At 38.3% G+C, this 19,578-nt stretch overlaps 1 protein-coding gene across 1 annotated transcript in view; it reads right to left on the reverse strand.

The window, feature by feature from the left end:
- XPO4 (exportin 4) overlaps positions 1-19,578 on the reverse strand; it is an 82,245-nt gene that overhangs the window by 39,831 nt on the left and 22,836 nt on the right. The window contains exons 5-6 of the mRNA XM_060770952.2: positions 4,766-4,882; positions 3,251-3,404 (exon numbers count right to left, since the gene is read on the reverse strand). Coding sequence (XP_060626935.1) covers positions 3,251-3,404; positions 4,766-4,882 — 271 coding nt within the window. The remainder of the gene's footprint in view (positions 1-3,250; positions 3,405-4,765; positions 4,883-19,578) is intronic.

Here is a 19,578-nt window from a genome sequence, read left to right on the forward strand (position 1 = left end):
CAGGCTGACATGCTTTGCACAATTATTAAATAAGTTCCCATCAGTCAGCAAAACAAATGAAATAAAACAAGCATAGCTTTCAGAATAAGATTAAAGACTGTATATTTCAAACTGGAGTTTTACTGACAAATCCTACTTAGAATAAAATTCTGTTAATTTCATTGGAATTATGTCTATGTACAGTAAGTAGAGTCTCGCTGATCCAACATACATGGGCTGGCAGAACGTTGGATAAGCAAAAATGTTGGATAATAAGGAGGGATCAAGGAAAAGCCTATTAAATGCCAAATTATGTTATGATTTTACAAATTAAGCACCAAAACACCATGTTTTACAACAAAACAATAGAAAACAGTTCAATACACTGTAACATTATGTAGTAATTACTGTATTTACGAATTTAGCACCAAAACATCATAATGTATTGAAACAGCTGTGGATTCGGGCAGGAGGTAGACTGCGTTGGATAATAGAGATTGTTGGATGAGTGAAGGTTGGATAAGCGAGACTCTACTGTAAATGTGCTTAGGAGCCTTAAGATTTGAAATACAGTTCATCCAGGAAATTCAGTGTGGTTACTACTCCAGTATAAGCAACACTCTTATAAAATCAAAGACACCAAACAAACCTACTGGAAAGTATCATTAGTGAAAATATATAATGCGTGTCTTTCAGATGTCTTTCCCAATACCATGAAACCAATGCACTTGAAATTTGGCATGTATACTATGGGGGTCTTGCTATGTATGCTCCATTTATTAATTTTAGAGACATATTAATTTTAATATATCTCTTGTATTTGAAACCTTCAGTCACTAGGTGGCTGATTTTGTTAACCAACATATAGTATTGCAACTGGCAATACTCTGAAGCCACAAGAGAACATTAATATACAAAGAATTAGAAGTTAGCTCCTTCTTATTACTGCTGTGGGGCACCCTTTCACAGATGCAGAGGAGAAAGCCCATTCTAAGGGATTTATAAGAGTCCACTATGGCATTAGGCCTATATATTGGTTCTGATATTTGTCATTTCATTCAAATGCGGTGGACAAATACAGTCAGCACTCCATATCCATCAATACTGAATATATGGATTCAACTATTCATGGACTGGAAAGATTTCCAAAGATTGTAAATAAATAAATCTAAAAAGTGAACTGTTGTTTTGCCATTTTATATAAGGGATACTGTTTTATTACACCACTATGTACCATAGGATGTAAGCATCCACAGATTATGGAAACTACAGGAAGCCCTTGAATCAAATCCCAATGGATAGCAAGAGACACAGCACAGGCAGTCCCCAAGTTACTAACAAGATAGGTTTGTAGGTTCTTAAGTTGAATTTGTATGTAAGTTGGAACAGATAGTTTTTAAGTGTAACTCCAGCCTGCTTTGCTGGTTGTGCCCTTGTACAGAAGATTCCACTAAATTTTCTGTCCCTCTGAGAATTTAATTTGACAAAAATGTTGCTTGTTGTGGAAACAAAGATTGGTGACGAAGTTTCAGTGGAGACACCTTTTCCCCATGATAACTCTTTCAAGAGTGAATTTCCCTTCCAAGTGGTAGATTTCTCTCATGTCAGATAGCCTCAGCCCCGTTCTTTACTATGAGTTGTTTGTAAGTCGGATGTTTGTAACTTGGGGACTGCCTATATGTGCAGTTCTTGACATCTATGTAAGACTGCTTGAAGCATTAGGTACAGCAAATGAACAACCATACGAAGCTACCGTAAACCAGGTATTTTCACTCATTACTATAAATATGTTGATTGTTGTGATGGACCTTCATGTCAACTTTGACTTAGGGTGACGTAATTACAGTGAATTATTAGCAAACTTTATTCAGAGGTAGCTTGTCATTGTCCTTTTTTTATGGCCAAGAGAGGATGATGCACCTAAGGCATTCTAGCATGTTTCATGTGGCTGAAAGTGGATTCAGGACATGCCAAGTTAATATAAGCTTTTAATTACCAGAATACGGTTTGTGACATACTAGAATATTTGGGTGGAAAGAGTTGCAAGTTACAGGCAACATCTCTACTTCATTAATGGAAGTGAACCTGAAATTATTCCAATGCAACGTTTTATGAGTCTGTTATCAAATTATTTACTCTCTTCACAACATGGACCATATGATACCACTCTTGAATCCCAAATATGCTCTTGAACTCCCCCCATCCCTTCACTGGCTTCCTGTAAAGGCTCCTTGCTAATACCTTCAAAGCCCTCCATGGCTTTGTTCCCCCTTTCTTTCCATACTTTAATATCCTATTATACTCAACATGCCATGCAGAATTCAGTGAGCTATAGCTCCCCCTTAAAAAAAAACCTCTCCCCAAACTATATATGTTACTGCCCTCAAAGGCTCAATTGGTTTGTTTCTCTTTTATTATTATCCTTATTTTTTTTTAATTCCAGGCTTTTTTTCTGCTCTTCTTTTCAAATTTATGGTTGCTTCTTTGGAAATGTTACTGTTTTATTGTAACTGCAAATATTAAATAATATGCACCAATTTAGATTCAAGAACAGTAGCTATGCAACCTTTTTGTCTTCTAATGTGGCAAAATTCAGCTTTTTTTTGTCTGCTTTTTCAGATTTATGGTTGCTTTTTTGGGTATTGTTATTGTTTAATTAAATTGGATTCTGTCTTCCTTTATTGCCTTTTAAAACATTTTACTACTCTTTTATTGTTATTAAACTGAACTTTATTCACCTCAGGGTCACTGTAAACTGGAAACAACCTGAAGGTACATAACAGTAACTGCAAATATTAAATAATATACACAAATTTAGACCCAGGAACAGTAAAACAGCCTTCAGACTTTATGCAGCCTGCTGGAGGGCAGAATCCAATGTCAGCCTTGGAATACCATCTGATTTCCCTAACATTTACCCCCCAAATTGGCTGAGCTACTCTATTTGCCAGCTGAAGAAATACTTCCAGAAGCTCTGTGATACTTTAAGGTGCTGATTTGTGGAAGAGGCACTCTGAAACAAAAAACCCAAATGCCCTTAAAGAACCTCACTCCAGGCCATCCAGAGTAGCAGTCACAACCTCACCCACCCCGAGTGACCAAAAATGAGATGGTGCAATTCTCCAGAATCCCATGCCTCCTGCTGCTTTAGATCATGCAATCCAGTTGTAACTCACTATCATTTCCAGTTGTGATATGCAACAAAAAACTAAGCTTTAACAACACAGTAAGAATTCAGAATCTTACACTTTTTGTTATCTTTAAAGGATATAATTAGGAGGAAGAAAATTCCAACTTAAGACTTGATTGGCTAGTGCAAGGTAACGTTGAAAGACTGAAGACATTTGAGCATTAAGATTTTCACGTCGACTGAATTCTTGCAGAACCTCTACTGTGAGCATGAAAATCTGATGGAGATCATCCTCCTAGGCAGGGTAAGAACAAATATTTTGTCATTATTCTCATAATATATACTAGCAGATTTTTTTAAAAAAAAAAACAAGTACAAGAGTCTTTTCTTTCATATACAGTACAAAATCTTTCCATGGATTCAATATCCAGAATTTCGAAGACAAATGCTCAAAAATATTCTCTCCTCAGAAATGTCTGTGGGTCTCTCTACATCCTCCAGTGCCATTCTATTCTACAACTATAGTACACAAAGAAGAGATCCCTATTATTCAGGATTTCAGGTATCCACTGGGAGTTTTGGAATGTATCTCTCTTAGACATGAGGATTGAATGTATTCCCTGCAATCCAAATATAGGAATTATACATACCACATATACACATGTATACATTAATATCATGTGTAAGCCGAGGACAGATTTTGGGGCCAAAATTATGGGTTTTGATATGACTCATGTATACGTAGAAGGCCATTCTGTGAAGAGGGGAAAACACCAATGCCACCTTGGTGCCTGGCCACCACCACTGCCATTTCCTCACTCAGTCATTCAAAAAAGTACAGAAGGGGCACCACAGCAGCGGGTAGAGAAGGTGGGAGCTTTTTAAAGGTTCTCCTGGGTACTTGCCTTTTGCTACCTTAATTGGAGATGAGGATGGTTCCTTTTTCGATTGGAGTTAACCTGACCCATGAATGAGTTTATTATTTATTTATTTATTTACGACATTTATATACTGCCTTTCTCAGCCCGAGGGCGACTCAGGGTGGTTCACAATTGGCAACAATTCAAAGCCACAACAATTATAACAGTTAAAAACAAACATAAAATAGCATTAAAACATTTAACATACAGTATAAAATATTAAGATTTTTAAAAAGATTGGGGGTTGCTTTTTAACTAAATCTTTTAGATTTATACATAAGTTATTCTATCTACTGTCTATCTGATCAATATAGCCTTCTAATATGAGATGCCATGACTCTTCAGGTTTTGAGACACGGTTTTCCCTCAGAACCTAATTACAGAGGCCAGTGATTGAGCCTGAAGCCTTTTTAGTGCCATAAGTGTACTCTACTATGAAGCTATGGCCTTAATTATCAACAAAAAGTTCTTTTCCAATGGCAAACAAAGAAGTATCATACACATGTAGAATGAGGAGCATGATGTTATTCAACCTGACCCTGTTTCAAAGGTTCCCAACTTTAATTCCCATAAACCACAGCCAGTAAAGCAAATGATTTGAAATGGTGGGAACTGTAGTTCAAACAAATAGAGATCACAAGACTTGGGAAGGATGCTACAGAAAGCTTCCTATTCATACGCAAAATTCAATTTTATTTATCTACATTTCTTCCATAAAGACACAGCATCCATTTACCTGAAATATTCGTTTGCAGTTTCCATGGAATTCCATGCTTAACCCAATATTGCTCGTTTTACTTGAACTTGAAAACTCACTCAATAATGCTGTTAAAATGGAACAGGCTAATGTTTGCTGTAAAAAAAGGAAAATTTATTTACTATATTAACTTATTTAGAATAGTAAAGTTTGAGTGTATAGTCAGAAACAGAGTATTTAAGAAAATCAAATATGCTGCTTGCAAAATTTTGACTCAGATTCTGATAACTGTAATGACAGCTAACCTTCTCTTGTTTTTAGTCAAGACAGCAGGGTAGCCATAACATAAGGAAATACTACTGATTTATCATAATGCACACTGTTACAGAACACTTTTTAAATAGTTTATCTACTAAAAATCAATGTCCAACAATTAAATGCAATACAACTAGCTTATGGCATATCTACATTCAGTCTCTTTTAAGCATCATCATTGGTGCAAAACAGACAAAAATGGTTAAAAATGGTGAAGTTAAGAAATTGAAAGCAAGCGATATGATGCATACTTTTGTCTCATGTTCACTGACAACGCTGATCCTTCTTCACTTACATAAACACACCACTGTATATTGCATTTTATTAGAGTGAACCACCTCAAGGTAGCTAACATCAAACATGCGGTGATGGCAATAAGGAGGTTTCCAAAAACAATATTGAAAAGTCTAGGTGAATAAAATTAGAAGTGTCTTCAAACAGGATGGAAAAAATTAATGCCTGCCCCTCCCCAAAGTTATTTTTTCTTAGAATAACCAGGAAAATGGGGGAAGGGATTATAAAATATGAGTGATAAACAAAACATTTCAATTGTTCCAAATTATGTAAAAGGAAAACATTTACATAAGACAATGTGCACAATCAGATTATTATAATTCCCAGTGGGGTGGACTTCCTGAGTACTTTGTATGGGAATGACTGCTCTATGGCTCTTTGACACTATAGAGAAATAGTAAACACATTTCAGTTTGCCAAGGTAAAGGTAAAGGTAAAGGTTTTCCCCTAACATTAAGTCCAGTAGTGTCTGACTCTGGGGGTTCGTGCTCATTTCCTTTTGTAAGCCGAAGAGCCGGTGTTGTCTGTAGATACCATGGAGCGCCGTTACCTTCCCGCTGGAGCAGTACCTGTTGATCTACTCACATTTGATCTATTCACATTTGCATGTCTTTGAACTGCTAGGTTGGCTATAAAGAATCGCAAAGGAAGAAGGCCGAGGAGTGAGAAAGATTTCAAATAATTTGGAATTTATCAGACAGGGAAAGATATGAAAAGAATCCCAACGCTGCTTCACATAATTATAAGGTATCTCCGCACCAAGGAACTACTTTTTGCACGGAGAAGGAACAGGGAATTCTGAAATAGTGGATCCCACAAGCTGCCAACAATTAAAAGGAACCTCACACTAAGGATCACACCACTGTGCCACCAATTACAATGAATGTCACAGGAGGGAGATTGATAAAACAGGGAAAGATATAACTCCCTCTGTGTGTGTGTGTGTGTGTGTATATATATATATATACACACACACACACACACACACACATATTTGAATTACGTCTGAACTGAGAGGTTTTTAAAAGGCCTCTTCAATTGGGTACGCTGCCACCTTATTGTTTAATATCCAGGCTGAGTTGTATGTGGAAAAGATACTTAGTAACACCCTTTTGTGTTACAATAGTGTTTTTTTCTTCAGAGGGTTTAAATTACCAATGACATTCACACACAGGCTGTTCACTATAATAAAACGTTTATTTAACAGGCTTAAACTCTTCTGGTACAAATGTGTAATGGTTTCTGGAAGTTAATGGTACATAAGCTTCTGGTTACATTGGATGTACAATTCTTAGATGGGTTCTGGGTTCAAATCTCTAGTTAACAAACAGGAGATTATCTCAGGAAATTAATTGCTGATAATAATTCCAAACAAAATTCACCCCTTTCTGGAATCTAGCCAATAACCTTTTGGCCTAGCCTTCCTCAGGGATAAAGAACAGACCACACACACAGGGTCCTGTTCCACTATCTGTATTCTTGCTATCTATTTCTATAGCTCTTGAATACCACAAAAGATTAACCCAGTTCTCCTATCTAGCACTATCCAACTGTTAAACCAACTGACAAATCCCAACAGCCAATTCCCAACTGCCTAATTAAAGCCTTGAATTCAAAAAATATACTTTTTTTCTCTGTTGGAATGTTAGGCTCCACCCCCTATTCTTAACCAATCCTGGCCATCTACTCTTGGCTTCCTGGACTAGGACACACCCCCTCTAGGAAAACCTATTCTAAGATGGCGTCTCCCCGTTTCCCTAATCTAAAATGGCTGCCGGGGCTTCGCTAAGCCCACCTTCTAACGGTTTAGGCTGCTAGGCCTCGCTAGGCCCACATCCTAACTGCTAAAGGTAAGGGTTCTTTACATTGGCAGAAGCTGGGGCTAACAGCGGGAGCTCATGTAGCTCACCAGATTCAAACCTGTGACCTTTCAGTCAGCAAATTCAACAGCTCAGTGATTTAACCCACTGCACCACCGGGGGCTCCTCAGTTTGCAAAACTGTTTTTGGTTTTGCCTGCTCATAATAATGTTTGAAAATGAAGCATTTTCCTTACATTCAAGTCCTTGCAGCTCCATTTGTAAAAAAAGAAAAGAAAATTAAAACAAATGAAAAATAAATTATAATTATTGTCTGAATAAACCGTACTTTTAATACCCTAAACTTAATTTTCTATTAAACTAAATAATACATCTTGCGTTCCTCAAGAAACAGAGTGACTTCCAATCTGTAAAGGGTGCTAACAGCACAGTTATATATCTTTTTTCTATGTAACAAAGTTACCAAAGTAACTTGTGACAAAGGGAGTGCCACCGGTCAGGATGCTGGAAGTGCTGATCTCAGCCTGGCGGGGTCGTGAGACTCAAGTTAAGAGTAGTGGGGAGCTGTGATGAAATGTTAAGGGGCATCAGACCTTTTTTCAAGAGGGGGTTAGAATCTTGGTCTCCAGGTTCGGTTAAAATCAAACTGATCATTTTAGGAGAGGGAGGTAGTAAAAAGGAAATGCCTCAGTTCTCACCTGTGACATTCTTCCTTTTTCTTTGCCTCTGAATTTACTGTCATCTCCTTCTCATTTGGTGGCAAAAACATCAACTCAATTGTCATTCTTTCCCCTTGTTAATGAGGGAGAAACCTAGCTTCACCAGGAAGCTGTTGCGGGGTTTTCATGGTGAACGTACGTTTCTCTCTTACAAGCAAGAGAAATTAACCATGCAGATTAGGCGGTTTTTCCCTCTGGTGGAGAGGACTGAGGCAGCCCAGAGGCAAAGAGAAAGGGAAGGCGGTGGAGGCAAGCATGGAGGAACTTCTTCTTTTCCTCAGTACTGCACTTGCCACCATACTAAGGGGAGGTTGGGAAATCGAGTAAAAACCCACCTGCAGCCCAAAGAAGTTTAGCCTATTTTAATTTGACCCCTTACTACTTTCAAAGTGTCCAGGTCTGTTCTATACCATGCAAATCTCTTCTTGGGGAAAAGTGCCAGAACTTGAATAATTTTTCTTGAAAATAAGACCCATACGAATAAATTAGAATGACATAGATTTATTTTATTTATTTACAGCATTTCTACCCCGCCCTTCTCAACCCCTGAGGGGGGACTCGGAGCAGATAGAGATTCTTTCAGTGCAATTCTAGGCTGTCTCAACAGAAGTGTAACATCTAGATCAGGGGTCAGGAACCTTCGGCTCTCCAGGTGTGGTGGACTTCAACTCCCACAATTCCTTGAGGCTCGGCATTCGCCCCAAAGGCTTACCTTGGCCTCAAGGAATTGTGGGAGTTGAAGTCCACCACACCTGGAGAGCCGAAGGTTCCCCATGCCTGATCTAGATTAAGAGAAGTTAAGAAAAAGGTCTGATAATCTCTGGAATACTATGTAGTTTTGGGCAGCACAGTTCAAGAAGGATTCTGACTAACTGGAATGTGTTAAAATCCTTTATCTTTATTGTTACGTATGTATATGCAAATGTATGTAACCACCACCCAAAGGATCTTTTCACTGGCCATCCCAAGGCTGTGGAATGACCTGTTGGAAGACCTTAGACAGCAAAATCAGATATCAAAATTTAAGATACAATTGAAGACCTATCTCTTCTGAGAGGTCTACCCAGTCGGTTTTTAACTATGAATTTTAAATTCATATTCTATGTCTTTTGTATTTTAATTTTGTTCCATGTATTTTAATATGTATATTTTATATAAATATGTATATTTTATGACCATGAAGGAGCTGGGGGTGGCCATGGCCAACAGGGAGCTCTGGCGTGGACTGGTCCATGAGGTCACGAAGAGTCGAAAGCGACTGAACGAATAAACAACAACAATATAAATATCTTTTAATATATGCTTTTATTGAATGTGTTTTACTACAATGATGATGATGATGATAATAATAATAATAATCTTTATTTTTGTATCTGTCTCCATCTCCCCGAAGGGGACAAGCCCGATAATATAGTTAAAATATAACACATTAAAATTCATAAAACATCATAAAACAAAATAAAAGAAAGCACAACATAATACAGTGTAAAACAACTATTCAGGAAACAACCAATGGCTTGAGTAGAAAATATTTTTTGGGTTCAGGCAGGCTGGCGGGTGCAAATCAGTTGTGAGGACAGGACTGATGGATAAAGTGCAAAAGCCAGATGATAAAATTAAGATTGGAGGGTTATATGACATAGAGCACTACATCTCTGAGTAGGGAACAGTAGTAAAGTGCAAGGACTAGATTTTGGGTCATAGCTGGGGGCCAAAATTATCTGGGGAGCTGTCTAATCAAAAACACAGTAGGACATCCACATTTTAGATCTTTACAAAAGGTGGACAGGGTAGGTGCCAGTCTAATCTCCCTGGGGAGAGAGTTCCAGAACTAGGGGGTCACCACCACTAAGAAGGCTCTCTCTCGTCCCCACCAACCATGCTTGTGACGGGGCTGGGAGCAAGAGGAGAGCCTCCCTAGAAGGCCTCAGAGATTGTGCAGGTTCATAGAGGAAGATGCAGTTGCGAAAATAAGCAGGCCCCAGACTGTTTAGGTTTTTATAACCTGAACCTTGAATTGAGATCGGAAACTTTTTGGAAGCCAGTGGAGCTGTTTGAACAGGGGAGTTGACCACTCCCTGTAATTCCCTGCAGTTAACAACCTGGTGGTGTATTTTACCTTGTTGTACCATGCCTCAAGCCATAAGGAGAGGAAAGTAACAAATAAATTATTATTAGTAGGGGTAGTATTCCAAAATCCAGTAATAGTATTCCATTTTTTGAAAAACTCTTCTAGTTCCAAGAACTTTAAATAAAGGATATTCAATCTGTGTATGTTTACAGCTTGGAGAAGAAAACACTGAGAAATGAGATGAAAGCTATCTTTATATGAAAAGATGTCATGTAGAACAACACTACACAAAGTATAGCCTGTGGACCACTGTTGGACAGTGAATCATCAGCATCTAGACTACAGTGAGTTTCCAGGAAATAATGAAACCATTATTGCCAGTGGGCACAAATATGATGCTAGTCCCTGACACACTGGGCAAACCCTTCCATTGGTCCAAAGAATCTAAGCTTAAAAAGTACTTGAAAACAGAAGTGCTTGTTTTCTGTTGCTTCAGAGACCAGTACACAAACAAATGGATTCAAATAGTAAGGCGAAATTGGCAGAGTGGTTTAAGAGGTGATTATGATTTCCCACCATAAAAATGCATATTCCAATATTATTGAATACAACAAGGAGGCATACCTTCTCTTCCAAATCTTGGCTCATGTTCAAGTGTCAAAAGGGTTCACAACATCCAATGTTAAGAGGTGGCACAATTTATATGCCAAATTCTCCACGTAAAAAAGGACCATGTTTTAGTCTTTTCATAATGGACTACAGACAATGGATGCATGCAAGTACTGGCTTTACTACTAGACTATTTGGAGCCAAGGTGACATGGATGGACAGAGGGACAGGAATTGTTAAAGGGTCACGCATGCCAGCAAGCATCCAGGGGTTAAGCAGAAATATGCACACTACCTCTGAACACCCGAAAGATTAAAGCCCTGATGATACTATTTATGCGAGGTCATGCAACAGCTGACAGTAGTGCCATCCACCCACCAACTGCAACATCTTTGTTCAGAAATGCCACTGATGTCAGTACCTTGACCCCACAGACAGCTAGTTAGCCCAGCTAGTATACACAAAATTAACATTCTTCTTTGCTATATAAATCCCAGACAGACCTCAAAAAAGAGAGAAGCTTTATATGTGTTTAAGATGCATTTAGTAGCTGATTACAGTACAGAGTGTAGACTCCATAATCCACACCAAATAAGCTGTTTTTCCATGGTCTTCTGTTGAAATGAAGGCTAATTATGGGGCTGGTCCTAAAGCACAATCTGAGCTGGGCATGCTTGCTTCTGAAAATGTAATATAAAAGTTTAAAATAAATTTAATTGTTAGATAGCAGGACTACTTCTTTGCTTTATGCTGTCATATATTCCAAAATATTTTAGATTCGTAATGTGAAATGGGTGGCCCTCCAAGATTGTTACTTCGCAACCCATGGGAGTTGTAGTCCAACAATATCTGGAAGACCACAAATTCCCATCCCTACCCTAGGTCATTTCTGTCATTAAATTTTTGTTATATCTGTTTAAAATCACAATCTCTGATTGCATATACAGGTAGAAATGCAATATTTGTAACTCCTAATTAGATTTAGGAAATTAGAATCTGCTGTGAACTAACGCTCTCCTCCTTGAGATATGGTCCGCAGTCTGGGGGTCCTCCTGGACTCAGACTTGACGCTTGAAACTCAGGTGTCAGCGAAGGTTGGGAGGGCCTTCATGCAGTTAAAGCTTGTGCACCAGGTTACTAACTGGAGCCAACTATAGGGAACACACGATGCTCCTACTAAAGCAGCTCCATTGGCTGCCGATAACTTTCCGGTCCCAATTCAAAATGCTAGTTATCACCTATAAAGCCCTAAACAGCTTGGGTCCTGCCTATCTTCGTGATTGCATCTCCTCTATGAACCAACACGGGCTCTAAGATCTGTCAGGGAGGTCCTCCTCTTGGCCCTACCACCGTCACAAGTGTGGTTGGTGGGGACAAGGGAAAGGGCTTTCCTAGTGGTGGCCCCCTGGATTTGGAACTTGCTCCCCAGGGAGATTAGACAGGCCCCCACACTGCCCTCCTTTCGTAGGGACTTGAACACTTGACTCTTCAATCAAGCCTTTGAGAATATTTCAGAATAGCCCCTAACTGTCTGTGTAGTAGTTGCCCATCCTGCACTTTATTCCATGCTCTCTTTCCATTACTACAGATGGCACTTATTTTATTCCTAATGTTTACAGACCATGGTTACTGTAATTTACCACCATGGTTAGAGGATCGCAGATTGATTGCATATGACAATTCATATTTTTTAATATGTTCATGTGTTTTATTTTATTGTATTTTATATTACGTTCACTTTTATGTTTCTTTTTAGGCACTTTGTGCCGTCTGTAAGCCGCTCTGAGTCCCTTTGGGGAGATGGTGGCGAGATAGAAGAATAAAGTTGTTGTTGATGTTGCTGTTGATGTTGTTGTTGTTATCCCTCCCTCCCTCCCTCCCTCCCCCCCTCCCTCCCTCCCTCCCTCCCTCCCTCCTTCCTTCCTTCCTTCCTTCCTTCCTTCCTTCCTTATTTTTGCCTTAATGAGAATGAATTCTTAAGTATACACTAATTAAAAGTAACATGAATTAAAACTACTTCATGATCATTGTTTGGAAATGCTCTGGAAGCCTCAACTAAAATCTTGGTCACTACTAATCATGGTTACTACACATGCCTACAAAACATCACACCATGATTAAAGCATAAAGGACGGAGCAAATATACAATCTCTTAATGATAGTAAAAATTTCATTCAAAGGTCAGACTGGTGAAATTCTAACGCATGGGGTCGCCATAAATCAACAGGCAACTTGAAGACACAAACACATCATTACATTAGGTTTAAGAACTTTAGACACAGAAAGCTGGCAATAATATCTGCTTTTGGCAATCAAATTAAAAGTAAATCTTTAAGCAAGTAACCAAAGCTGGAACATTAACTTCATACCAGTAGAGTTTATCATGTGAACTTGTTTGTCTCGCTAGAAATGTCATTAGTTCCACCTCATGTACGAACTACATACCCAAACAATAAGCCCATCTGACAAAATAAAATACTTCTTTTGTTTGGAGAACAGAGCATCTCTTAGAATAGCCTGGCACTTACCCCAGTTAGGCTTTACTACCAGGAATATGCTTTATAAAAGTTTGCCATGCTTGAAAGAGACTTTCAGCTGCTCCAACAGAAGATCAATGAGAATGTGTTAAGAGAGATTAACACAGCAATCAGATATCCAATGGAAGGAAAGCAGCCCCAAATAAGTATTGTTCTTTTAAAAACAAATCAGTTACTGAACCTCAAAATCCCACTTGCCACACACACATGCATACATATATATGGAAACATTTTTACTATGTGGAGAAACAGTACTGAACAGAGAACTATCTGTATGCTTCCATGCTCTTAAAAAGTGTGACTCGTGCCTTCAAAAAGAATGTCACTTAAACTGAAAGTTAACGCCATAATGAATGTTTGAAGGGATTTCACACTTGTGTCTGAGGCTGTCGGTGAAATACATGCACGACTTTATTTGAGAGTGGTTAGGTTACCGAGGATGAAAGGGATAAGAGTTCAAAGACTGTTTAGGAAAATAAAGAGGCTAATGCACACCTGTCCAAAACAAAGGCTCTGTTCAGAGAATTAATTTCAGCAGCCTCAGTTAGACATGTGTGACCCAGGCGCGCTCCTGTCATGCCTTTAAAAGTACTTCACAAAACAGCAAAATCCATTTGGAAAATGCCAGGTTGTGTTGTTAATTTTGTGTGTGGGGGGGGGGGAGTGATTCTTTCGGGGTCAGAAACTTCACAGTTGTGTTATCATAAAATAGAAGGATCTTCCCACTGATTGAAGGTCCTTTTTCAAATACTGTCAAGTTGATTGATAGGTCTGCTGTTCTTCTGAGATGCAATAAGAAAACCCATATCATCAATGTTAACTGATGGCCAAGAAGTATTTGATAGCATCACTCAACTGGTACAGTACAGAGGAAGAAAAAACACAGTGCTAAACAAGTGGGAAATGACATTCTGGAAAAACACGTTCCAGAACTACTTTATCAAGGTGTGACTGGTTTAATTCCTTGTCATATATTTGATGAAAAAGTAATAAATATAGCCTGCCCTCCCCTCCTTCTTTCTCTTTTTTAGTATATCTAAGATTAATGGGAAAATTCTGAGACTTAATTGTATTAGTCTGGATCAGTATGCAAAAGTTTATTATAGATCCTTTGAGACTTACTGAAAGACAATTGTAGCATATGTTTTCATTGATTGAGTCTACTTCAGCTTGGGATTAACGGGGAAAGAAAAACCTAAACTATTTCTTCAGGTTCTCTGAAGTTAAAATGTATCTGCAACTCAGAAAACTGCTAAATACAAAAGCCTTATTTATTTATTTATTTATTTATTTATTTATGCATGCTGTAATTAATATTCAGTTCTATCTAGGAATTACATTCCTCAGAAGGAAATTTTGTTCAGGAAATCCTGGACAGACATAGGCTCGCAGCTTGGGAATTATCCTGGACTCATAGCTAAATTTGGAAACTCAGGTTTTGGAGGTGGCCAGGGGAGCATTCATACAATTAAAGCTTGTGTGTCAGCTGCGCCCGTATCTTGGGAAGTCGGACTTGGCCACGGTAGTCCATGCTTTTGTTACTTTTCCAATACACTACTGCAATGTCCTCTATGTGGAGCTGTCTTTGAAGACTGTTTGGAAGCTCCAAGTGGTCCAACGGGCAGCAGTCAGGTTGCTCACTGGAGTGGCGTACAGGGAGCATACAACTCCGAGCAGAATTCAAAGTGTTGCTTTTGGCCTATAAATCCCTAAATAGTTCTGGTCCAGCTTACCTGTCCAAGCACATCTCCCTTTATGAGCCAGCTAGAACACTAAGATCTGCCAGGGTGGTCCTGCTCTCGATCCCACCACCTTCGCAGGTGCAATTAGTGGGGATGAGAGATAGAGCCTTCTCGGTGGTGGCCCCTCAGCTGTGGAACTCCCTCCCCAGTAAAATTAGAGCGATCCCCTCCCTCTTAGCATTTAGGAAACAACTTAAGACTTGGTTGTTCAAGCAGGCATTTGATGAATGACAGAAATCTGGAAGGCATGGAAGCAACTAAAGACACTCCGGGATCGATGCAAGGTCTAAAGGTTTTATGATGGGTCTGTGATTGTTGCTACAGTATTATACTGTAGTTTTAATGGTTTTAACCTATTGTTATATGTTGTTGATTTGATATGTGATGTTTTATACATGTGAGGCATTGAATTTTGCCACTGATTATGTTGTGAACCGCTTTGAGTCCCCCCAGGGATGAGAAAAGTGATATATAAAGGCAATAAATAAATAAATAAATAATTTAGTGACAAAACACGACTAAAGTGGGGTTTTTGTTAGTTTTGTTTACTTTTATTATTCTTAGATTTTAAAATCTTTATTGAGTTTTATTTGAAAAACAGTATATATTATAATATAATATAAAAATTATAACAAGAAATAGCCATGAAGCATACAATCCTAAGAACAAATATAATGAACTTAGGTGCTGAGCCAAGAAAATTGGTATGTAACCGCAAGAAAATGGAGTTGTCAGCAAAGAAGTTTCTACAAGAAGGACATTAATCAATGAGGGATGAGCCAATCATAACTAAGCTTAATAAGCCAAAATGTGAATTAGGCTTTATTTATGTGTAGTTTTTCTTCTTCTCCCTTCATGAAAAAAAATATTAAACTTAGATACATATGGGCTACATTTAGACAACAGTAATAAAGCATTTATCTCCCCCAACTGAAACACACTGCCCCCCCCCTTCTCGGCTCTTGAGCCTAGTGACACAAACCTGACAAAATTCTTGTATTTAAGCTTCTACGTCTTCAGAACACAAATATCATAAATTTGACAAATCATTACATACTTCATTTTCTCTATCGACTTCATATGCATGAAAGATGGCAGACACCTCGACTTATACGCCATACTATCTTAAAAACCAGGAAGACAGTGAAGAGGGGGCCATGAAGGCAGTTCCATCTTGTCTCCTGCACTGTGCTTTAATATAATATAATATAATATAATATAATATATTGTATATACATATAATATTGATAACATTATAATGTAATACAATATACTACTAATAATATAATTATATATTTTATATTAAATGAAATATTACTAATAGTATTACAGTATAATGATATAGTACAATGTAATATATAATATTAATATTGTGCTATGGTAATAATATAATATATTGTATTTACTTTTTACTTGTAAGCCGCTCTGAGTCCCCTTCAGGGTGAGAAGGGCGGCATATAACTGTCATAAATAAATAAATAGTGCATGTCTTTGCAAGTGCAGCAGATGGTCATCGTCAAATCAATGCAACATCACAAGCCTGAGATACTTTGCATTTCACAATTTCACTTAATTTTGTCAATACCAGATCTCAGAAACATGTGCCCTTTTGCCATTCTTTTCTGCATGGAGTAGTATAATTCCGTAAACACTCAAGTGATGTTATATATGGGGCACACGAAAACATGTTTTATGTATCACAAAAGATCTCAGCCTTTCTTTTCGTTGTAATATACTCAAAGACACAGAGATCTTTTGAACAAAAATGTATTTGTCATAGTTACCAAATTTCTTCTCCAGACTGCATAGGTTCTGCCTTATGTATGGAATTCCTCCTCAAAATCCTAAAGATCATTATGCTCTAAAAACTCAGGGTGGTATCATACAGGTGAAAATCTAGAAACAAGCATTTGCTATGACCCATGCTAACATGAAAGACCGATTAACTAGTTGATCAAGGGAAATATGAGGTGCCTGCTCTTCACTGAACTACACTGACAACCAACCAGTCTACTTGTCCAACCGTATCTCCCGCTACGATTCATCTAGGGCCCTAAGATCAACTGAGGAGGCCCTGCTCACTGTCCCCCCATTGTCACAATCGCATCTGGCGGGGACAAGGAACAGGGCCTTTTCTGTTGTGGCCCCCTGGCTATGGCACTCCCTCCCAAGTGAAATTAGATCTGCTGCATCCCTCTTGACCTTCCAGAAACAAGTAAAATCCTGGCTATGGGGTCAGGCCTTTGGAGAATAGGCTGACCTACTGACGTGTTGACTTATTTAGAACTGATGGACTGCCCTTGGATAATGATTTAAATCGGTGACCACTGACTATTAGCTGTCTGTTATTATATTGTTTATACGGTTTTATACTGTTTAATATTGTTGTTATTATTACATTGCTGTTAATTGTATATTTATGTTTTTTATGTGGGCGCCACGGGGTACCGCTTTGTTAGCCGTCCTGAGTCCCTCTGCGGAGGTTGAGAAAGGACGGGATATAAAATCCCTAAATAAATAATAAATAAATAAACCAGAATCTAGGAAAGAATATTTAGTTGACTTCCAACATGCCTGTAATTTAGGATGATGCCAAATAAGAATGATGTGAACTTCCCTGTTCATTAACGAGGGTCAGATGTTATTCCTGCTATGTTGTTTTGGTTCTACCAACTAGTATCCAGAAAAGAAAGAAAACATGAACTGCACCCTACCCCATCCAATTTACATAATGACCACAGACCTTTGGTATGTAATTCTGAGAGTTTTTTTAATCAACTGACACAAAATAGTTAACCAACTGCTACCACCTTGTTAAATGGTGACAATTAAATGAGCAGAGCTTGGAACAAGAATAGAAGTCTTAGCAACACATTCATTTTGACGACTGCAGTCCATGCCAGCCAAGAGAGGGTTTCAGCTGCTTCAAAACCTTTAAGTTAAAAGCTGGTCCTCGTGGCATTATCCAAACATTGTAATGCTGGGGCAGAGAGCAGGAGCAACTGACAGCATCCCTAACCGGTGCCTTTATAAAGTTCTAACCCAAACGAAACTCTACAGATCTCAAAATGAAAGTTAGTAAACATAGCAAATACCTTTTGTAAAAAAAACAACAAAACCATGTAAACTTGGAATTAGCAGAAGAGCTAAGGCACTCCTTTTAGCAGAAAAATTAAAAGACTTCTTCATGTAACCACACACCTAATGCTACTTCAGTATTTAGGCATCTTGCACACGATCTATGCGAACACAGAGATATCTGCGGTCAATATATCATAAGCCTAGGGAATATAATTGTCTTACCATCCAATAGAAGGACCAAGGACCACAGCCATGAATGTCTAAGGGAGTGTGATAACCCCTGATCTCAATTTATCAGCACAGTCAACACCATATCTCAACACACTTTCCTGGTGAGTGGCCAAGCAAAGAGCCACAGTGCAAAACAGATGCCATTTTGGTCCTTATCAGAAAGACAGTGAAGGAAGGATGCAGTTGTGTCCTACATACCCATTCAAAGCTGGTCGTTTGAGACATATGAATGTAATTGAAGCTATGGTGTTTATTTTCCTATCCTTCACACACAGCTTCCTGTTCAATTGGTATCAAATGAAATTTGCACAACTTTGGCTGTGTTAAGGGGGTGCATTGATTTTCTAAATAAATTCTTGATATGGAAAGATGTTGCTGATGTAATAGCTTTCAAGACTCCCTGGCAACACACGAGAGATGTGTGCATCAGTATTGCTACCAGTGATGATGGTGTCACTGAATCTTCTTGAGCACTAGATTCAAGTTCTGTTATTCTACTTGTTTGAGTCTAATCCTTGGTTTTTCACATCTGCAAGAGATGGTATCACAAAAAAATTATGATCTTCCTAACAACTGGAGCTATCATATGTTTCATCCACTAATTCCCCTATTACAAAGAAAAAAAGCACTGGAATGGGGAAAATTCTGCAGTTTTCATAGGGAAACAGAAGTGTGTTGCATGAGTGACGACACTTTTTCGAAGGAAAATGCCTTAGAAAACTTATCTAGCTTAGAAGGGTGGAGGTGGGAAGATCAGATTGTTAACAAGTTAGTAGTAATAAAGTCTGATGGATGCATTTTAATAGACAACCATGGTTACACTGTAGAATGAATGCACTGACACCACTAAGTGCCATGGTTCAATGCTATGGAATCCTGGGAGTTGTTGTTTGGTGAGACCCCAGCACTCTTTGACAGAGAAGGCTAAAGACCATGTAAAACTACAACTCCCATGATCACACAGCATTAAGCCATTGCAATTTAAGTGGTGTCCGTGCATTAATTCTACAGTGTAGAATGATATATCTTAGGGTTCAAATAATAAGAACTACTTTTCAATGTTAATCACTAGCCAATGGACCATCCCCAGTCAAAACTCGCAGTCAGACGAAAAAAGACAGATACAGCCCAAGAAAGTGGCTGGAACACTTCAGTTTCCATACCAATCGACTTTTATATTCCTTCTGTTTTATACAGAAATGTACGCACTTGACATATTTATATACACTTAACAGTCACCACCCACTTTATTTCACATACAATATTTAAGATGTCTTTTACTAAACAACTTACAGCAATTCACGCAGTCTACCATAAGCTCATTTTCCCTGTTTTTCTAGTAACGAAAGCTTTTAGGGGCACATAGATCACTCAGTACATTAGAAGCAATGTTACTATTTTTATATATTAATATGAAGCGATTGAACATGTGTA

This window comes from Anolis sagrei, chromosome 3 (genome assembly GCF_037176765.1).
Source record: "Anolis sagrei isolate rAnoSag1 chromosome 3, rAnoSag1.mat, whole genome shotgun sequence".
In the NCBI taxonomy this organism is placed as follows: domain Eukaryota; kingdom Metazoa; phylum Chordata; class Lepidosauria; order Squamata; family Dactyloidae; genus Anolis; species Anolis sagrei.